Source organism: Tympanuchus pallidicinctus, unplaced genomic scaffold (genome assembly GCF_026119805.1).
Source record: "Tympanuchus pallidicinctus isolate F22 unplaced genomic scaffold, pur_lepc_1.0 scaffold20, whole genome shotgun sequence".
In the NCBI taxonomy this organism is placed as follows: Eukaryota; Metazoa; Chordata; class Aves; order Galliformes; family Phasianidae; genus Tympanuchus; species Tympanuchus pallidicinctus.
The window spans coordinates 11,204,142-11,226,657 of NW_026294722.1; the positions used below are offsets into that span (position 1 = coordinate 11,204,142).

The 22,516-nt window shown below is 47.0% G+C and overlaps 1 protein-coding gene across 1 annotated transcript; it reads left to right on the forward strand.

Annotated features, from left to right (window-relative positions):
* The first annotated feature begins 86 nt into the window (after nt 1-86).
* On the forward strand, nt 87-17,142 carry ACTR5 (actin related protein 5). The gene is made up of 9 exons (XM_052683413.1): nt 87-566; nt 1,181-1,410; nt 2,240-2,409; nt 3,250-3,467; nt 3,799-3,981; nt 6,436-6,558; nt 7,066-7,205; nt 8,563-8,695; nt 9,717-17,142. Exons 1-9 carry the CDS (start codon nt 186-188, stop codon nt 9,972-9,974), a joined length of 1,836 nt encoding a protein of 611 aa, XP_052539373.1. The 5' UTR covers nt 87-185; the 3' UTR covers nt 9,975-17,142.
* Nucleotides 17,143-22,516: the final 5,374 nt, after the last annotated feature.

Consider the following 22,516-nt stretch of genomic DNA (forward strand, 5'->3'; position numbering starts at 1 on the left):
TTTGGGACCTCGTTTTTAGCGCTACTGCAAACTACGACGGTACGGGGTCCTGCTGTGTCACTCTGCGGGGGGCTGCGGGCTCTGTAGCTCAGCTCAGTCCTCCTCGGTCCTCCTCTGAGAGAAGAGCAGAGCCCGGAACCCGAGCGCAGCCCGCGTTGCCGCCCGGAGCGGTGCGGACGCCCAAGATGGCGGCGGGGCGGGTGTTCGCCTTCCGCGACGCGCGCTGGGCCCCGGACCCGGTGCTGGCGCCGAGCGCGGCCGTGCGCAGCCCTCAGCCGGTGCCGCTGGTGATCGACAACGGCTCGTTCCAAACGCGGGCGGGTTGGGCCGCCGCCGACCCCTCGGTCCCCGCCGAGCCCCTGCTGCGGTTCCGCTCGCTGGCGGCGCGCAGCCGCGGGGCGCGCGGGGCGGCCGGCGCCGAGACGCAGGTGGGCAACGACCTGGGCAGCCCCGAGCCGCTGCGCTGGCTGCTCCGTTCGCCCTTCGACCGCAACGTGCCCGTGCAGCTGGAGCTGCAGGAGCTGCTCTTCGACCACGTCTTCCAGCGCCTGGGGGTCTCCTCGCAGGTACCAGCCGTCGGGGATCGCATCCTGAAACAGAGATTAAACGTTTGACGACTTCATGCGGTTTCCTTAACTAGAAATGTGTTCGTTTTCCATTGAAAATGTTTTGTGTGCCTAGGTGGCTTGCTGAAGCTACATAATGCAAAAGCTTTACCTAGGGCTGGACTGAATGCAGTTTCCAGTCATGCTTTGCCTCCACCTTGTATAGATTTTGGTTAATTAGGTCTTTAACTGTGGGGGTTGGAAGGGACATCTGGAGTCCAACCCGTGTGGAAAGCAGGCTCTATCCCGTGGCCCTGCTCCCTCATGGTGAAGTTCTTTCATGTGTTTGCATGGAGCTTCCCGTGTTCCACTTACTCAGTATACCTTTAAAATCCATTCTTCTTCACATTTTGGAGTTTATACCTTGGTTGAATTAGTAGGGGGAACCCACCTGTAGGCAAGTACTCTCCCCTTGAGCACTGGGTGTAACGTAAGTGTTCAGTAGCCCACACATAAAGCGTGTGCTATCTGCTGTTTGGAGGAGTTGAAGCTGATCTTTAAAAAGAGGAAAGGTATCTTCGGATTTTTCTGTCCATCTTATCTTGTTTTTCCTCCTTTTCTCTTATCTCTAACAGGGTTGCGTTGATCATCCAATAGTTTTGACGGAAGCAGTGTGCAATCCTTTGTATTCAAGGCAAATGATGTCAGAGCTCCTCTTTGAATGCTATCAAGTTCCTAAAGTGTCCTATGGTGTGGATAGCTTGTACAGCTTTTACCACAACAGGAGGCAGAACTGGCCTTGCAGTGGGTTGGTGATATCTTCAGGCTATCAGTGTACGCATATTTTGCCGGTCCTAGAAGGGAGGTGAGTTCTCAGTGTCCTGATGCCTGCTAGGTTCTTTTTGTCAGTGGTAAAAATACCTGTTCCTCTGGCATTCAGCCTTACAGCTCCTGCAGTACAAATTCTTACTAGGTCCTAATTTATACTGAAGAGCAATGTACTACTCTAGTTGAATTTTGAATTGAAGAATCAATGCTGTCCTGGTGTATATTTTATTTTTAGTTTCATACTTAAAAAGTAGGTGAGGATATCTGTCCTAAGTATGACCTGGTGACAAAAAAAAAAAAGTGTTAGGTTTTAAAGTTGCTTTGGAAAAAAAAAAAAAGCACTCAGTGAGATTTCTACAGTCCTCCAGACTTTCATCATTCTGGTTATTTGGCCCCATTGCTCAGGTTTTGTTTAGTTTTGCTTTGTTTTTTGTAATCCTTACTGCAGGAAGAGGCTTGATGACATCTGGCAAAGGCTTCCAATTGTAAGGCTCAGACCTAGCCAACTGGGAATCATACATAGGCCAGAGGGGCTACTTTTAGCTTCCCAGAATCATAGCTTCCCTTCTTAAAGTAGAACAATATCTTTCTGTTGCCGTAGCTAAAATTATTTGCTTTCTTGTTTGTTAATTTGTTTGCTTTTTAAAACAGAGCCTTCCAGAATTGCATCTGCAAGCAATAATGCAGTGCTTAGGGCTGCTGTCTGAAAAAACCAAAAGATGTGTTAAGACTTTCAGGTTCTTAAAATATTTACTCATAAGTATCTCCCCGCTTGACCATGTTAAAATGGTAATGCTGAATAGAACAGGAGGTCTCTTTCACAGTGAACTGCTCTTCAATTTTGGTTGTTTCTCTTGGACTTCCAGGTTGGATGCTAAAAACTGCAAGCGTATCAATCTTGGAGGCTGTCAGGCAGCTGTGTACCTGCAGCGCCTCCTCCAGCTGAAGTACCCCGGGCACTTTGCTGCCATCACTCTCAGTCGCATGGAGGAAATACTGCATGAGCACAGCTACATTGCGGAGGACTATACAGAAGGTAGAACCAGCTGTAACTTCTTGTACTGATCAGTAGTGCTCACTGAACCTTGGTTCTGCGCCCCTTTATCCCTTGTTCAGGTTCTACTTGGATTCAGGTACAAATGCTCCACTGCTGTTTTATTTTTCTTAGGAGGGTTCTGTAATCCATTACGTGTGAGAAGCTTATTAGCAGTTTGAGTTCTGCAGGAGTTCGTGAAACAAGATTGAATTTTAGAAGTCTGTTCCTTGTTAGTTCAGACTTCTTTGTGAGTGATAGATTTCTACAGATGTCAGAATGAATTTATTTTATTAGTAATTTTACTCTGTGCTTCCGACAGAAAGCTCAGATGGTTGGGATTGTTTCTGACCACGTTTCTCCTCTGTGGGTGTTTTTGCATATCTGTTTTAAGGTTTCCAAAATTGCTGAGGAGAGTTCTCATGACTTCTTTGTGAATTAATGAAGTTCTAAAATCTCCATGACAGTTTTCAAGTAGTGGCCACAGAGTAGTGTTTTCTTCAATTTATCACATGCAAAAGAGCCTGCGGTGGTTTTAAACATGTGAGAGCTCTCAAATTGGAAAGAGAGAAGAGGCTGCATGCTTCCCACTTCTCAGTGCTTTGTTTGCTTCGTCCTGGAGAAGAGAGTGCTAAGAACCATTTGTGCTGAGTGTGACTTAAAGGCAGTTCTCTGAGGAGGCAGCTAAATAACTCTTGGAGTGACTGCCAAGAAGTGGGCAGAATCCTGGGCTGGATTGTTGCCTGCTTTCTCCTAAGTCTGAACGTGGCTTGGAGCATGTACAGAGTGTGAATCATCCTGTTCAACCTGCCAAAATGGTTCTTTTACTTCTCAAATATTTAGAACTACAGAAGTGGCGCTCACCAGAGTACTATGAGAACAACGTGCACAAGATGCAGCTGCCCTTCTCTAACAAACTCCTGGGGAGCACTCTGACATCCGAAGAAAAGCAGGAGAGGCGGCAGCAGCAGTTACGTAGACTTCAGGAACTCAATGCACGTCGTAGAGAAGAGAAGCTGCAGCTGGACCAGGAGAGGCTGGACAGGCTGCTCTATGTACAGGTAATGATGGCAGTTTTTTGTCAGGTCTCCTGGGAGATGTGCAGGCTGCCCTCACAGCTTTTCTAGAAAGTGCTGCATCGCTGTAAAGAAGCTGTAACCATCCTCTGCCTTTTCTGATAGGAGATCTCTGAGGTTACTCACAGAATAAAAAAGAATTGATGCAGGAGATACCTGCAAGTTCTGCATAGTGCTTTTTTGGTGAGGTATTTTGAATGCTGCAGAGCCTGCACATTCAGAGTCTGCCATAACATGGGCAAGGTATACATATGTAGCTAGTGTGTGTTTGATTACCATGTATCATCCATCGCAGCCTGCTCTGATCTGTCTGTAGGAACTTCTGGAAGATGGTCAAATGGATCAATTCCACAAAGCTTTAGTGGAGCTGAACATGGACTCTGCAGAGGAACTTCAGTCTTACATCAACAAGTTGAGCCTGGCCATTGAACAGACAAAACAAAAAATCCTACAGGCAGAAGTCAATATTGAAGTGGATGTTGTGGACAGCAAACCAGAGGTATGTTTTCTCTGACTTAATCTGATTCTAGTCTCTGTGAGAGTTAAGTTTCTGTCTTAAAGTGCTCTCTATCTGTAAGTATCTGTATTATTGATGGGTTAAAGTTTCCCTTTAACATGCTTCTTGCTGATTTGGCAGCTGCTCCTCCCGTTTGAGGTCTTCCAATGTAGTTACAGAAATTCGGAGTTATGAGTGTTTAAGAGTATGCCCAAGATCAGTAACCCTTCTTGCACTGTTCTGGGATATATCTTACAGTTTGATTTCTTACAATTCTAAGCATAATTTCTAGGCTTGCTGACACTGGTTAAAGTGCACAGTTATATAAAGTCAGTAAGCTTCCTCAAAGACTTCAACTGGGGAAGAAAGGAAGCAGCCCTAAAAGATAAGATCATCTGAAGGTACAACTGCTTCCATTTGTACTTATTCCTAGCAGCATAGGCAAGTCAGCATTCTTGCTGAAAGATGGCTTGCTTACAGGGTTGTAAATGCAGCAGGTAACATAGTGATCTTGTTTGTACTGCAAGCTAACTCCTGTCTTTACTTTTGCATTACTTTTGCTGAAATAATCTATGATGCATCAGGTCCACTTTTTGCTTTTTAAGAAAATTGATGACATTAGACTGTAAGTACTTGAGTTTTAAGTTGTTGCAGTAGTAGGTCAGACTATCCTTAAATATTTGTAATGTAGCCTTAAAGGTATGGAACTGTTAGGCTTTAAAAAATATTTGTCTGCCTTTCTGTTCTTTGCTTTCAGATGTGTAGAACTTTATGGTAAGCAGCCAACCCTTTGGTTTGTTTAGGGTATGGTTCTGGTGCAGTCAAGCAGCATGCTTTATTCTTTTTACTCAGATATAAAAGGTTGAGTGCTAGGCTTGGTTGTTGGAGTTTTCTCTGAGAAGAGAAAGTTACTTTCTATTTTGCCAGACTGACACAGGCCCAGCACATAGCAGCTGCTTCTAAGGGATGGTCCAAATCTATTTCTACACTTGCTTTTAATTGCCTTGCAAGTCACAGAAGATCATTTTCGGTTTAATCTGTCTATGCTCAGGAAGAGGTGGAGAAGAAAACACAAGAATGAAGCATGGAGGAGAGTGATGCCAGAAAGAGCAGTTCCCATGTTTTGTATAGAACCTGGGACACAGCCAAAACTAGCCAGTGAGATGGTTCTTCTGGGTTCTATCCTTATCAGGAAAGTTTGTGTAAGAATCAGAATGAATGCATGTGAGCCAAATGGGGTTATGGTGGATTTCACCCACGTTCTAGGAAGAGGTGAATGTCAGTGGGCTGCTTGTAGCTCTGCCAGGTGGCTGTGCCTGAGTTCCAACACGTCTGTTTTGGATCAGACGCTCCTCTTGTTTACAAGGTGTAGTCTCAAATGTTGGGATGAATTGGCAAGCCCTTTTTGTTTGGTCTGGGCTTTGTGAGAAAGCTTACAGCTACCAGTGAATGCATTTGTGAAGATAAACCATCTTTGTGGCTGTGTGAAGCTAATTCTGTTGTCTTGGGGTCTGTGCCAGCTCTTCTGCTGTATTCTGCTTTTCTCTGTTATTGTTCTTTGTTATTTCTTGTTTTTTAGAGGACAGAAATGTTGGAAATAATCTCTTTAGTTTGTGTTCACAATGTGCACATCTTCAATTTATAGTAGTTGCCTGTCTTTTAAATGAGATAAATGAGATGTTCAGAAGGTTTAAATGTTCTGGCTTTATCTCATCCTGCTATTGCTTTCTAAATGTAACAGATGTTTACCTTAAAAGGCAAAACCAGATATTTAGTGATGAAATTAAAAATCTACTTCATTATAATGAAGCAATAAATGAGATAATAAAATAATTGCTCCTTCACAACAGTGTTCTGTAATCTGGAGTGATGCTTTTCATTAGGAAGGAGCTTTGGGAGCAGCTTTCATGTCTGTGTAAAATGCAAGGAGGTTTTTTTTTATATCCCATGTGCAAATGCTAACCAGTTACAAGTAGGCAACTGTCAAAAACTGTGCTAGCTTTTTAGCTAGCAAATATTTGTTTTCCAGTCCCACACAAGCAAAGCAGGGAATTAAGTGGTAATTATAGAATGGTTAGAGGTGCTGGGAGAGCACCAAGTTTCAGCCAACTTTAAAAGCTATTTTAATAAGCTTTAATATGTTATTATGCTAACAGGGTCCTGGCATTCAACCTGTTGACTAAGGCTTTTAATTTGAGCTGGCTTCAAGATAAAATAATAAAGAAGTCTGAAAGTGCTTGGTTTTTATTCTTTGAGTGTAGTTTTCCACTCGTGTTTTCTAGGTTGTCATCATTCTGATCTTTGTCTTCAGTGCTGAAGAACAACATTTATTTTCAAGCATGGTAGAGAGTTTGGATGTGCAGGAATCAGGGTAATTTTCTGAATGTGTCACCAGAACTGGTTTTGTGTGTGTGCTTAGCTCATCTGGGCTAACAGATCTGAACGTTCTGTTTCCAGACCCCTGACTTGGATCCACTTGGCAGCGAGCAGTCACTGGAAGATGTTGAAAGTATTAATGAGTTTGAACCTTTATTTGCTGAGGAACAACCTGAAGCTGAGAAGCCTGTTGCTGCAGTGCAGGTTTGACTTCAATACCTGCAGCTTATGTCAGGGGTTACTGCCTGCTATTTGTTTGACTGTTTCTCCAAATACAAACAGTGCTTTCTGTCTGTAAAAGAGATTCTTAGCCCTCTGAACTGTGCACAAGGCAGGAGTCCTCACAGTCATGACTGATGGTTTGAGCATGAGTGCACCCAGTCAGCTCTCTGCACGTTGTAGCAGTGCCATGTTCTTAGGGAAGCAGTCCTGCTTAAGCTTTTGTGTGTGACTCATAGCCTGTATCACATTCCAGTGTGAACAAAACTTTCAGTTTGTGAAACTGAGCTTTAGAACTGGTAACAAATCAGCTTTAGGAGTGGTAACAAGGAAAAAAAAAAAGTCAATTTTCTGTATCCTTCTGGAACCTTTTGCAGCATGGTATTTTCTATGAGAGAATATCATGATCTTTTTAGTAGAGAATTCTCTGGAATCTTTGCTTCCTTTGTTCTCTAGTGTAATTTTCTACTTTTCAATCTCCTGTTTCTAAAGCCCGTGTTTAACCTGGCAGAATACCACCAACTTTTTCTTGGCACTGAAAGAATAAGGGCTCCAGAGATCATCTTCCAGCCCTCCCTGATAGGAGAAGACCAAACTGGTATAGCAGAAACGATGCAGTATGTCCTCGAAAGGTGAGTTCACAGAGATACTGGGCACCTTCTTCAAACAAGCCTTTGTTTGGAGACCAGCTTTTGCAATACTTGTTATTTAACAGTGCCCTGAGAAAGTATGTTTGAGTAGCTCTTTTTTGTCAGGCTTGAGCACTGAAGTTTAGAGATGCCTTTCTGTTCTGAAAACCACATCTGAGTTTCTGGTCATCTGAGTCAATGGTCTTCAAACTCTTTCAGGCATTCACTCATATTTATTAAAAATTTTAAACTGTCAATATGTGTGTATTTATTTCTAAATTAGATACATGTGCTACTCAACTAGCATGTATACATTGTTAAATAAAGTAGAAGTTGAAAAAGGATATGACAAAGGTTGAATATCAGTGTTAGAAAAACTAGTTTTGGGCCCCTCTCTACAGCAAAGATACTGAGTTGAAGCAATGCATTCGGTGAAGAGTGGCAAAACTGGTGAAGGAACTATAAAATGACATGAGAGATGGCAGAGGGAACTGAATTTAACTGGAGGAGTCTGAAGGCAGACATTGCTCTCTGTGACTGCTTGAAACAAGGCTGCAGCATGGGGGCTGTTGGTCTGTTTTGCAGCAAGTGGTGGGACACAAAGAAATGGCCTGCAGTTGTGCCAGGGAGGCTTAGATGAGATATTGGAATATATTCATTTGTGGAAGGTGGATAGGCGTTGGGGCACTGTGTGAACTGGGAAATTGCCATCCCTGGAGGTACTTCAGAGATGTGTGGATGTTGTGCTTCTGGGGTTGGAGATTTGTGACCCTTGAGGTCTCTTCCAACCCTGGCTGTTCTGTGATTCTGTGACATGGTTTAGTTGTGGACTTGGCAGTGTTAGGTTGATGGTTGGACTTGATAATGGTAAAATCACTGAGCTTGGAAGAGATCCTTATGGTTCTGTGAAAATGACTTTCTTCCCACGCAGAAGTGCTTTGTCCTGCACACATCCTGCTTTGAAGACCTCTGATCCAAATTGTTGTGGGGTAAACAAAGAACCCTTGTAAATACCTGTCACTTACAACGTAAGGTATCAGTCTCTGTAAGACCAGTCAGTGATGTTCGTAAGTTGTCAAACTCTAGTATATGAGATTACATTTTCTGGAAAGAAAGAACTCCAGCTCTACTGAAGTGTTGATTTATGAGGATACAGTTCAGAGTGCTTTGAGGATTTTCTTCTGCCACCCCCTAAATTTACAGAAACCTAATGAACACAGGGTTTCATGCCAGTGAGGTGGAGAAAATTTCTCAAAGTGTGAATCTTGAAGACAAACTGTTTCTCCCTCGTAGCTGTTCAGTTCAGAGAAGTAATGTTCCTGAAAAAAGACAGAATTTGTGGGTTTTTTCCTCCTTGTAGGTATTCAAAAGAGCAACAAGCTGTTCTTGTGCAGAATGTTTTTCTTACTGGTGGAAATGCAATGTACCCCGGACTAAAGGCCAGAGTCCAGAAAGAACTCCTCGAAATGAGGCCATTCCAGTCATCTTTTCAGGTATGCACACTGATAGAATGTTTTCATGAACATCCTGTTCATCTGTGTTAAAAAATATTTCAGGCTGGGAGAAGTACAGCGTTGGTGTCCTCAGAGCATGGAATGGAGAACACTTGTTTTATGGCGAGGTAGATGGCAGCTTTTGACCTAAGAGCATGAGGGTGGAAGAATGATGCACTTGGTCTTTGTGAATACGTTAGGAAGAGTAGAATTGCCTTGGAAAAGTTTCTTCAGCTGAAGGGCTGTGCACTCACAAGAAAGCGTGTTTGGCCGAATGTCTGCAAATTGGGGCAGTTACTTTCTGAAACAAGCAGCCTTTGTTAGGAGTCATTGCTGGGAAAAAGTGTGCTCGTTTGAAAATGAAGTTACTTGGTATACTTACATCTAAAGATTATCTGGAATAGCAAGAAAAGTGTCTTAAAAACCTATGAAAAATAAGAGTTTTCTTTCCATTAAGATGTTCTGTGCTGTGGTTCTATCAGAAATGTGTCATTTCACAGATATTATTTATGGTGCTTAGAGTGCCTAGTTCAGCCAGCTTATAGCTGCAGCAGGAAGCATTTTATGCTACAATAATAAGGATAATTTAAATGGGAGCATGAATCTCCTCCAGAAGAAAAAAGAGCACGTGGAAAGCACACGTGTAGTCTTTTTCCCACAGTGTGATTTCTTGGCCTGCAGTATTCTACCTTGCTACTTCAGGCAAGTAGGAGATATTGCTGAGCACTTGATGCTTGTTTTGCATTACCATGAGCTGCTAGTGCTGTTGGTTGTGAGTGTGATGCATGCATGTGCTCTGGAAGCTGTAGAAACTCAGCAGTTTTGTGGAGGACTGATCTGAAGGAGAAAACATGCTTCAGACCCTTTCCTAACACTGCTTCCAGAAGCATTGAATTACCAGCTCAAACTTTAGAAAATGTGATTTGCATTGTAACCGGGGTGAAAAGAGCTTTTCTCTCCTGTGTTCAGATCTTAAACAAGCTGGGATTGTCCTGCATTTGATGTTGTCTTTTCCTTCCAGGTTCACCTTGCTTCCAGTCCCATTTTAGATGCCTGGTACGGGGCTCGGGATTGGGCAGTGGAGCACATGACCCGTGAGGAAGGTTGGATTACCAGAAAAGACTATGAAGAAAAAGGGGGAGAATACCTCAAGGAGCACTGTGCCTCCAATGTCTACGTGCCCATTCGCCTTCCAAAGCAGGCCCCAAGGACTGCAGAGGCATTAGCACCCAGCAGGGCCCTGGCAGCTGGTACAGGCAATCCTTGTGAGCAGGCATAGCAGTGATGAGCTTTTGTCACAGTCCCTCCCGTGGAGGTAACAGTGCAAGGAATAAAGCTAATGCTCTGCAGCCTGAGCTGTGTGTGGAGCACAGGCCTTGGGCTCGCCTTGTTGGCTGCTCTGAGAGTGCAAAGCGCCTCGTCTGTTGCTTGAAAGATGTACTGCTCCAGAGCTGGAGCGATTGTAATGGGTTGTGCTGCTGCTGCATAGCACAGGGATGTGAATCAACAAGGAGGAACGCAGGAAAAATACATTCCAGAGGAGAATACTGTGTTATGAACTTTTATAATAAGACTCGGGGTTATTTGAAAATGTTTGTGGATATTTTTTAATTAAAATGTACTGGTTGTATACTGCTCTCATTGCAGTGCAGAAGCTGGGCTTGTATTACACGAGTCAGCCCAGCAGGTGTCTCCGTTGCTCTCTGCAGAGAGCTGTTGCGAAGCTGTGCTGGAGGGGCTGCTCGGCCTCCTCCTGAGGCCCTCTGGGCTCGTCCTCATTGATGTCCATCTTGCTACGTGCTTCTGGTAAACCACTGCACGATCAGTGGGATTTCAGACACTTTCTGAATTTGTCAGCTGCTGGCATCTTGGTTAAAAGTAGAGGTCTGATCACACAGCATGGCTCAGCTGTAAAGAAAGAGCTCTCCTTAAAGCACAGACCAGGAGGAATGCAGTCCTGTGAAGTCTGTATGTGATTTAGTAGGAGTGAGGGCTGAGCAGGGCAGCTCTCGACAGGTGTGACTCTGCTCTTTGAAAGCTGGCTGGGAGCACCTGCATATTACAGAGCATGTTGCAGCTGATCTGTAGCTATATTTCATGATACACAGTGCAGTGGTTTCTCCATTAGAAGCCTCTTGGTAGCACGTTCTCCTGAAACCATTAGTGTCGGTCACATTATTACAGTGGTGGGAAAGAGGACAGATCATGGCCTAGCAGAAGTCCCTTGCCACTCCTAATGTGGTCTCACAGTACTAGAAAGGGGGCCAACATGAGTGTAGTCAGGATTGTTAGATGCCTCTGAGGGTCAGGTTTACCTTTTGACTTAAAGTGCTTCTGAACTGCTGGCAGTGTGACTAAATCAGAGTAGGGGTGGTCACTGAAAGACTTGTTAGCAATAAGGTGAACTTTTTGCTTTATCACTGATGTGTTTCAGTGATCTGAGCTCTTTAATAGTACAGTAATAAGCATGTATTTTAGTGGTTGTGTTTTTCAGCCAGGCCCCTGTCCTGCACAACATACTCCAGATGAAATGTAACTGGAGATCCGTTTCTCACACTGAAGAACTTGCTGTTGCTTTCCCAAAAGAATAATCAGTGCTAAATGCTGGACTGAAATCTAAGCAGACACCAGCAGTTTAGCGAGAGCCCTGAACTGTTAGGCTGGAAAAAGTAAGACTATGAGGAAAATATCCGGGCCATAATTGGTATCAGGAGGGTAAGCAGGTGGTGGCTTACAGTCAGTCCCGTGAGAGCTGCAGAGCATTGAGATAAGTTATCTTGCTGAGCCAAAACAAAGCGTGTGAGATGGGGGTTGATGCTGAAGTGTTGAGTTTATTGCCACAGGATGTGATACACACATCTGATAGCAAAAATCTCAACCAGACCTGTGATTTTAAGAGAAGGTGAGTGTCCAGCTCTGAGGTCCTGCACACTGAGGTCGCAGCTGTGTGCAGAAGTTACACATGTTCATATATTGCTCAGGGAGTGTAGTGGGGGAAGTGGTCTGGAGCTGCTCTGCTGCCTGGTTCCTGAGGCACCTGGCACTGGTTTCTCCCTCTGGTCTCAACTGGTTGGAGGGAGGGAGGAGGAAAAGGGAACCTGCTGCCTCTAGCTAGGACCAGCAATCCAGATTTGAGGCTATCCCTAGCTGCCTCCAGGCCTACTGCTTTTCAGGAACATTAAGGCAGTTCGAGGTGTTCAAAGAATGTGGAAAAGCATGCTGTGCTGAAATGCAGAAATGTTACACCCCACCTTGGTTTTGTTTGTGTCAGTGAGCTGGGCAGGGTGGTGTCCCATTGTTGTCTGACCCCGTTCTGACCCATCTCTAGCTATCGCGATAGGCACAGTGCTCAAGATGTTTGATATCTGGAGTAGTAACACTGCTCTAAATGCTTGGCCAAACTGTTCCAACCATTCTGCTTATTAATTGAAAGCAGAGCTGTCTAATGCAGTAAGGAGTTGCCAAGTCAGCTGCTTTGACTGCTTCAAGGAAGCATGATTTTATAATCTTCTAAATATTAGCTATTAATTTGCTACTTCATCCCTGTAATAACTGGAGTATCTAATGAACTTGGGCAATACAATTGCAGTCACAAGCTGTGCAAAATATGCTGGTGTCACTTAATTGCTCGGAGTAGCAATGTTAAAAGGGTGGACGTTGGAAAACAGGATTGATTTTACTTGCTGAAGTTTGCTTCCCTGATTTGTTGTGCTGAGGTGCTGCGTGAGTGGTGGTGGCACAAAGGTTGAATGAGTGTGTGGTGCTGAGGGCAGGAGGAAGCAGTGTTGGTTTTGGCAGTACTGTTAGTTGAAGTTCTCCTGGATGCCCACCGTGATGATGTTTCTGTGGCAAGGTTTTCTCATGCCCGTGTGAAGAGTTTGGTGTCAGTTTTCCATATCACTGATGTAGGGTGCACCAAACCCAGAGGGGGCTTGGAACCTTCCTCCTGTGCTTTGGTTTATGCCACCTAAAGGAGGAGGGGGCCGGTAAGGTGACTTCCTGGCTTTTTCTGATGGGTGTCTGGCTGTGTGGGGAGCTGTAGGAGGAATTGTTACTGGAGGGGAAAAAATACAGCTCTGTGGACAGGAAAGTGCAGGTGATGTCACTGTGAGAGCCTTTGGCAAGTGCTCAGTGGGCTGAGCAGAGCTGCTGTGTAGGCAGCCTTGTGGTCAGCAGTGTGTTTATCCTCACAGGTGTCCTGCAAGCTGACAAGTGAGGTTGCCAGCCTGAGTTGGTGGAGTGGTCTGTAGCTGGTCCTCAGTACTTGAGATTTAAAGCAGCCCACAACCTTATTATGCAACCGAGTTACTGCCTGATTCAGGTCAAAGAATACAAAAGTACAAGTTGCAATTTGTCAGGCTTGGTGAGCTTGGTCTATTTAATCTAAACGGAGCTCAAACTGGGTTCCACCTTTCACAGGGTCCCTAAGATCTGCTCGGAGTGGAAACACCACGTCAGTGAGGAGCCCTGGAGACTAAACGTGGGGCACGTGTCCCACGTCCCAGATTTCTGCTTGGGCTGTGTGCAGGGCTTGCTGCTGGTCTTCAAGGCTTCTTATGTTTCCTGTGCCACAACGACTTCAAACACAAACCATTCTTTGCTAAATCTCCGCCAGGACACCAAGGTTGGAACTCTTTGCTACAATTATTAATCTCCAAAATAGTTAATGATGTGCTGGGTAAGACAGCATTTCAGAAGAAAGAGGAGATGCCTGTGAACTGTCACTTAAAATTTAGGATTATCCCTCCAGTGACAGCCTGCAATGATCATGTAGCAGCCGGGCGTAAAGCAGAACTTCTGAAGCTTGTGTGGGATGAGCAGGGGAAGGCAGACTGCTGTAATGGATTTAATGTTATCCCCCAAGTCAGGTGGTGGGATTTCCACCCTGGTTCAACATGTCAGGCACAGAGCAGCTGCTCAGAGTCCCATTTTTCACTCCCACTGCCAGTCCTTGCGCATGAGCTTCTACAAAACTGCCTGGTCTGATGGTCTTAGTGGTTCAGACTGCGGCTTGCCGGTGCGGTTTGCCAAGAATTCTCCACACTGCATTTTACTCTCTCTTTGCAGATGCTCAGCTTCCCATGGTTAGCTGCTGCACACCTTTTACTCCACTTCTGAGCCCATCCTTGGCTCTCAGGACATCAAAGTGCCATCAGTTTTTATGTTTTTTTTGTTTTCTTTTTAATTGCACTGTTTCTTCTATATCCTTAGGGATCTTCCCTTTTTTTGAGCAGTGGGCTTGCTTTCCATTTCCTAAGGCAGTAGAGACCATTATGAGAGTACTAGACTGAGAGCCAGGAGGCCTGCCTTCATTTTCATCTCTATTTACTCCTGACAAGCTAGTTTGTGCTTGTTAGCTCTGACCTTGCTCCTGTGCCTCGGCATCTGTAACAGCAAAATGAACCCAAGAGTCGTGCTGGTAGAGGCTGTTCACACTGTTTAACAGCTGCAGAAGACAGTAAGGGTGGTGGGAAGGCTGAAAAAGGGTTTGCAGGGAAGGAGGGAGGTCAGATAAAACCCAGGGGAGTAGGACCATGTGTGCTTCATGCTCAGCTGGGCCAGGTGCAGGTAGGAGTCTTCAAAACCACTTGCTGCCTGAAGCTGGATGAGGCATGCAGTAGTGCAGGAATCACTCTGTACTTGTGTTCTTTTATTCTTCAGCAATTGCTGCTGAGCACTGTCAGAATATGGAACAAACTGGGTTTATGGTCTGACTCAAAAACTTTTATGCTCTCAGAATTCCTGATCTTGTGCAGGGCAGGGTTTCTTTACCTGTTAATTTATGTTAGGTGTGAGGTGAAGAACAAAGTGTTTTATCTTTATCTGCCAGGAAGTAAAATGAATAGAAGTGATGTGCTGGTGGGGAAAACATCTTTCATGTTGTCAGTGAGGCTCCTTGTAGGCATCAGACTCCTGCGCTTTCAGCTCAGGCTGTTAAACCAGGAGGAAGCTCGGGGCGCTGCTCTTGGCTTCATTCAGACCCAGTGAATTCCAGAGAAGAGACCTTTTGAAAACATCGAAGCTCCCTGTGCTTGGAGGATGTGATACCTGAACTTCATTTATGGTAATAAAGCAGGAAATGGAGCCTGACTCACTGACACTTGTTCTGCAGCCTGAGCAGCAGCCTGACCCATCAGGTGAGGAGCAGCCCTGGGGGTGCCCTGAGGGCTGGCAGCGACGCACGCTGCTCCCTGCACAGCTCCAGCCATAGTTCTGTTTGCTCTCTGTCTTTATAATCTGTTGTCAGCACTCCAGAGGCAAAATACCTTTTCCATGTCCCCAGCTGTTTTATAGGTTGTATCCACAGTAATGTGGATTCTGCCATGGCTTTTTAGGTTCACAGAGGGTGTTACCAGGTAGATTCCATCTGCCAGCTCTGGCTTTGAGCAGTCAGTAAGCTTCTTGCATAGCTTGTTGAGTATTAGGAAAAGCAGCTCTGATTGCTGAATGTGGCAGGGCTGCTTTTTTCTTGGTCATCTTTACACTCAGTTTTATGTGCCTTGGGTTGAACACATACATTAGCAGGATGCTCCTGGCTGGTGCTGTTTTTCACCACTGCAAAATGCATTTCCAGCCCTGACCCTTAGATCACTATAATTTCATTTTCCGTGCTGCAGCTTGGTTAAAATATACCCCACTCCTCCTCTCACCCCAGATTCCTGCCACATACCTGGCATTCCTTCATCTTAATGAGATGAGGGAGTGGGGGATTTCACCCTCCTGGAATTTTAGAGGAATACTAAGTGGATTTCTCATGAAAAGCTCCATTTAGTATATAAGTCTCTCCAGAAGATAGCCTCACGTGGCAAACCTTGCTTTTGCTGGTAGTGGCAAGCAGTTTTTTAGCTCCTTGTTTGATCATTGTGGTGCAGGTATTGCTGTGATGGAGCGAGCTGCTGGGTGGAGGCTGAGCTCTTATCTGTTTGTGTAGGCAGGGCACTGGGCACCTCCTGCTGCTGGCACTCGGCCTTCCTGCTGCGATCTGCCCAAACTCTCTAGTGCTTTATTTTGCCTTGTCTATGTGGAAAATGTTCACTGCCAAATGAAAATAGTTTTGTTCCAGGCTTGGCCATGAATTTACTCTACGGATCATGAAGCTGCGTTGGACCAGTTTCCTGCAGCTGACCCAAGAGATGTTGGGCAGTGGTGTCCCATGGCAGCAGGAGCACACTGTGTTTGTCACAGTGCTTGCTGATGGTGGCCTTGCTGAGGCTGGTGTGCTGCAGCCACCTGGAGCTGCTCAGTCCCTGCTGCAGGGAGGCTCCACATGTTCACACATAGCAGTGACAGTGGTCCCAGCTGCCTGGAGTAGTTTCAGGACTGCCCTGGAGCACTTGCATCCCTGTAGGGATGGAGCAGGAGTGGTGTGTGTACAACAGGAAGGGGAGGCTGCCAATAATGACAGCTGGCTGATGCTGGGTAAGCAGCGAGGCACGGAAATGCAGTGTGCCTAGAGCTGTCTGCGTGGGATCCAGCTCCATCACAGGGCTGTGCCCTGTCCCACGTGTCAGGATGGATTAAAGAATACAAATCACAGAGCTCAGCGTGCAGGTGGATGTTGGAGTGGCAGCACCACGCTGTGCAATGAGCTTCTGCCACGGAGGTGCTGTGAATGTGCTGCAGTCTGTGAGGACGCTGCTGTGATGAGCCCTGTGCTGTGCAGCTCTGTTCTGGAGCCCCACGGGGTGTGAGGGCTGTGGCTGCTTTCATCCTGCTCCACACGGCAGGCGGCCACGGGTGTCCTGCTGCAGGAGGAACAGGGGAGAAGAAAGCTTTGATTCCCAGCGATGGACACCAGGGTGCTCGGGATGGAAGGAATCGGGGCCGGGGGCTCCTGCTTTGCTTTTATCCTTTGTGACTGGGACATGTTGTTGTGGGAACGGCTGTGACCTCTCCTCCGGCTTTGTTTGTGCTCCCTGGCTGATATTGTTCACAGCAGCTTTGATATGCAGCTCGGGGGGGAGCTGGAAAAGCTAAGCCTGGCTGCCCACCGCATGCTGCGGCCTGGCAGGAGGTGCCCCTGAGCTCGGATGGAGCTCCCTGTGCCCTGGGGAGGGCAGTTGAGCCGTGTGCCATCACGGGCTGTCCTTGGGGTGCTGACGTGCTCAGCATCTGCTGCTTGTGGGTGTGATTTCCTAGGAAAGGAGAGCTGGGAGGCTGCAGAGCTGCAGCGCTGTGCTCAGGGCGTGGGGTCACTGCTGCAGGTGGGAGATGCCCACGGCGTGAACCCACGATGGCCTGCGGGCAGCAAGGCAGACCTGGCAGGGGCGGCTCACACTCATGACTGCTTTTCTCTGGGGTACGTTTTAAAAACCCTGGTGAGTTTTGTTTTTCCACAGCACAGCAGGCTCCCTAAGCATCAGAGAGGACAATTCCCAGAAGCTGTAAAACCCTCAACTTGTTTACACAACTCAACATGCACTTTATAATATTGTGTCACCCTTCAACCTTCTCTGCTGGTTGTTTTATGTGCTGGAATCTGGAATACGTGTAAGCCCTGGTTATGCTGTCTGCTTTACACAGGCTCGAGATGCTTTTAATTGCAAATTCAGTGCTGTTTCTATGAGCAGTTGACAACTCAATCACAGGAGCCAGCTGTCAGGAAGAAGAGCTCTTACCAGGTATCAAATGTAGCCCTACAGTCAGAGATGGGAGCTCAGGGCAGGGGTTTGTTTCAGGCCATGGGCTCTGTGGGATGGGTTTGGTATGTTGTTCCCACTTCAAGCTGAGTTCTGCCTTGTGCAGGTGCTTTCCAGCATGGAAACAGAGCTGGGTCCAACCTGAATATCTCTGAACCTCTAAGAAGTGGATGCTATAAAAGCAAACCCAAACAAACCAAGCCCCGAAACAAACGAACAAAACCTCAGAATACCAGTGCTCTGACTCCAGTATTTTGCACTGAAAGAACCCTCACAGATGCACCAACTGCTTTCTATTTGTCTCCTTTCCAGAAGGGTGTTGGAGCCGCCCCACCTCCTGAATTGAAGGAAGTCTTTTCCTGAAATGAGCACAGAAAGGCTCCAGGTTTCTGGCTCAGGAAGTCGCTCCTCAAGCCTGGGGCCAGCACAGACATCCCTGTCAGGCCAGTGGAATCCCAGTGAGTGAAGTCCTGCCAAGAGCAGTGAGTTTGGTTGCTCCCGCTCTGTTTTTCTTCCCATGCTGTGCCAGAGGATGAGCAACCAGGGTCTTCCTTCCTATTCAGAGAAGGCTTAAATCTAGGCTGAGAACAAACCATAGTTTTGTTTCTTAGGCATCCTAAAGACTTTCCTACAAATAAGTCAAAATGTGTACGTTTTCAAGTGCTCTGCCCCTTGGGATTCGTGTTCCTGCTTGAAAATAAAAGCTTGTAATTCTCTAAGTGTGGCATCAGCTTCTTCTGAGCTGTGTAATTTAAGCATTTTGAACGTAAGCGCGTGCCTTTAATGCCATAATTTCTTAATACCACTGCAACGACTGTTAAAACATATATGTAATTTGATTATAGCTTTATGCTAAATGCAGAGCCATAATGGATATGATGGTGTTTAAGTTCCTTCTCTACCAAGCATAAAGACAAAATTCTCTCTCCATAGTAAGGAGAACTTCCTCAAATGACAAAACTGAAAGGCTTTTGGTAATAATTTAGCTTTTGGAAGAAGGAGTTTAAGCTGAAGGATAGGATTGAAGCAGGGCCTGAAATGCAAAATGCTCTGCTGCAGAGGTGGAACCTGGCTGACCCGTTCTCTGCTCCCTCGTACTCCCCTTTCCCAGTTGTGATGTTCCTGGATAGAGTAACAGAACTGTTTGTGTCACATCTGTCCCTTCTCCTCCTCCCAGCACCTTTCTATGGAGTACCCAGAAAAGATTTAGATTGCCAAAGCTCTCAGGAAATCCTCTTTTTTTTTTCTTTTCCCATTTTCACCTATCTTTACTAGCTATTTTGGGAAGCAGAAAACGTATACAGAAGCATGAATCTCTGTGCAGTTGTGTCTGGCCCCTGGGGCTGGTGCCTGATGGCTGGAGCTGGTTCCTTCTGCCCTTCCTGGTGTGACTGCAGCACCTGGCTGCTAATTCTGACGTGCTCTGCCATGCCTTGACCCAGCATGGAGGCTTGTTTGCGGAATAGCCCACAGCTGGAGCACCTGCACCTTTCAGAGGGTGCTTGTGAAACACGGAAGTCTCCATGCATGGAGCTGTTTCCACACACCATGGTGCACGTCAGCATCGTGCAGCCATCCATGCTCGTGTGTCATGGCAGCTCCTGTACCGCGCCACAGGCATTTCTGTGCCCCACAGGGAAGCTGCCACATTGCCGTGGTACCTCCTGTGGGTTCTGACACGATGCTATGAAGTTGGGGAGTGCTTTGAGGGCTGTGTGAGGAGCGGCTGGAGTCGCTGTGTTTGCTGAGGAGGCTGAGGGGAGGCCTCATGGCGGCCACAGCTCCTCATAGGGAGCAGAGGGCAGCGCTGAGCTCTGCTCCTTGGGGACCACAGCAGTGCCCGAGGGCATGGCGCAGAGCTGTGTTAGGGGAGGGTCAGGTGGGGGTCAGGGCAAGGCTCTGCCCTGGAGGGTGGTGGGACAGGTTGCACAGGGCAGTGAGCCCCCAGGCTGTGGGTGGTGCTGTGTGGAGCCAGGGGCTGAGCTGGGTGATCCTCATGGGCCAGTCTGTGATCCTACAAAAGTCCCAGACCACGCACATACCCCCTTATCTCCCATGCAGCACACCCCCTGCTGTCCAGGCCCTGGACTTTATCTTCTCGTGAAGAAACACAACGCTAATGACTTCAGCAGGGAAATGTTGAAGCAACCCCAGCATGCTTCTGTCTTCACCCCAGTGCTGGGCACTGCTGTCCTGCCCACAGGTCTCTGGTTTGCTTCAGTGCAGAGCTACAGTCCCCAGTTTTGATGCTGCATCATCCCATCCACACGCACTCCTGCCCCTCACAGAAAGGCTGCTCCGTATTGACATCTCACCCCTGGGAGCACACAGCTCAGCACGGAGTCATTGAGAGGACGTTGACGTAACATGATTGAGAACTTGACCTCCAGATTATTTGCTTAAACTTCTAAACACAGGGGGAGGAGAATGTGCTCCAGTTGTGTGGGGCCAATGGAGAAACACACTCATGTTTGCCTGCAGCAGCTCGCGTGGTCCCTCAGCGCCCAGCATCCCGCCCAGCTCTGCTGGCATTATTAGCAGTAATGGTCAATGAGCTGTACCAGGAAGTGGGAGTAACAGAGATGTCAATTTTAGCACTTTGGGACAAAGGAAAATTAATGTTTGCTGAGCAAGAAGGATTTAAGAACCTAGCAGGGAAAGGGAGGAGAAGGAAAAACTGTAAGCCTTTAAAGGAAGAACTATAGAAAATATTTAACAATGCTCCTCCAGGCTCGCCAAACAAGTAAAATGCATTTTCACCTGCTGGTTCACACGGATTTGACTTTTGGTTCGTGATTATATAAAGAGCTTTGCAGCACAGGTTTTAAGCAGGGCTTGAAGGTAAGTGGATCCCTGTGCCTTTGTATTGTTCAGGAGAGGAATGCGGCTGTGCACTACTGACAGACGCAGACATTTGCAGCAGGTCAGGCCCGGGCTGCTGAGGGATTAGGTCGCTATCTGCTCCTGCTGCTGCCTTAAGGCAAATTGAAATTTTCACAGAAAAAAAGAGAAGGGGAAGAAAGTCACCCAAGAACATAACTGACCACCCAGCACTGGGCAAAGCAGCATGAGCCGCTCAGCCCTCCGCCTTGCTTTGAAATGTTGCTACAGCAATTGGATGGCCTGCTTGATTGGGGCATTGCTAATTCTTGTAGAATAGAAAAGATTGAGCCCAGCTCTACATAGCTGTGTGTGGAGGCCCTGAGCGTGGGGACAGTCCTGGGGCTGCTGGCTGTGGTGCCGTGAGGAGCGGAGCTTTAGGATGGGGAAAAGGGCACGTGTGCTGTTGGGTCACGTTAAGTAATGAATTTCACATCATAAGGGTTTGATTTTGAGCGTGGGTTCTGTGTTGTGGGACCAATGGGTGCAGGGTCCAGGTGTGGTTGCCAGGTGGGTGTCACTGGGCTCTCCCCTCCCTGCAGAGCTGCTGGCAGCAACCCTGCAGTGGCTGTGGGCTCCCTCCGCTTTTCTTTAGGTAAGAACCACACGCTTCCAGACAGAAAGCTGTGGGAGAGAAAGCTGCAAGTGTACGCAAACCAATAACTGAATTTATCAAAAGATTAATAGTGACTCCCAGGCAGTGTTTTCTGCCTTCCAGGAGAGGCGATGAGGGGAAATGTCTCAGCAGCCCCAGCCTGCAAGGAATCAGTGTCTGTACAGCAGTGAGCACTGCTGTAGCTTGGCTGGGGCTGGGTGCCAGGCAGGGACCTGCTGGGAGCTGTGGGATGGGAAGCAGTGCGGGCTGAGCGGGATCACTCAGGCATGCTAACAGCCCAAAGATGAGTCCTTCCCTTCACTGCTCTGCCAAGCCCAAGCCTGGCAGTGGCTGCCTCAGTCCTGGGGATGCTGCCAAGGGCAAGGAACTGTTGTCTTGCATGAATGCACGTGAAGGGTGAAGCTGGAGAGGACACAAACGAACTATTCAAGTTATTTTTTTCTGCTGGTGATGGGCTGTGGTCTGTATGCTGTGTTGACCTACACAGACATGTCTGACTGTGGGCACTTTTGGTGGCAGTCGTGCTGAGAGCAGCACGTCCTGCTGCAGCTTTGAGGCTGGAGGTGCCCTGCTCTGATCTCAGGAGGAGGTGGCAGGGCACTGAGTGTTAGCACTTTAAGTTGCAGATCTGATTTGGTGCCCTTAGTGTGGTATAGAGAGACTTCAGACTTTGAAAGGGGGGAAAGTGAAAGATTCTCATTGCAGAGAAGATATGGAGAGGCACTGCCTGGCTTGCAGAGGGGTTAATGCAGCTGAGCCTTGGTTATTGTTACTGTGCAGTACTCCAGCACTTGTAGCCTTGAAGAGGAGTCCTCAGGGTTATTTATATATCCAGAGCAAACAGGTTTCCTGTGGCATCGGGCTGAACTGGTCAGAGCACACAAAAGGCTGTGAGCCAAGGGGTGCAGACATCTCAAGGGTCTTCATTTGAACTCATTCAAAACCAAGAGCTGCCTGCTCAGGTTGGTGAAAAGAACCAGGAGGAGTTTTTTCACACTTTGCTATGCTCCCTAAGTGACAGCAGCAAACCTCATGGATCCTGGTGCTCACAAGGAGAACCATATTGCAGGGCTGGGAATGCCCTCCCCTGGCACCAGTGTTGCAGCATCACACTGCTGTAGCCCAGGTATTGCTGCTTTTTCTTGGAGTATCATTTAAAGCTTGCTGAATATAAATCTGCATTTCTGACTTCACTGGTACCTTTCAGCCCCTCCATGTGCCCCTGTCACCACGACAGTTTAAGACCTCACCGAAGAAGCTTAGCTGTTGTATTTTCTATTATCTGTGAGAATCCTGAAATGCTGAGCAAAGGCTTCTGCAGAGGAGCTGGGTCACCCGATCTCCATACTTTGGAAGGTTTTGAAAGCATCTGTCCGGGATGACAAGGCTGTATGTGGGGGTCCCTCAGCACAAGGGGGCCACCATCTGCTTCAAGTCCTGCAAGAGCCCCTGGAGAGCAGTGCAACACTGATGGCAGAGCATCTGGTCAGACAGGGGGGATCAGTGTGCAGGCTGGTGGGAGAGGCAGAAACACTCAAACCTTCCTGAGCCCTCTCAAGGTAGAGAAGCTGCAGAGTGGGATTTCTCTTGAGTGTGGTGATATAAACATATTGTAACTCCTTGAGAAATTAAGTGCACCCAGGTGAGGTGCTGCAAATTCCCCCTTCTTTCATTCTCCTCCAGAAT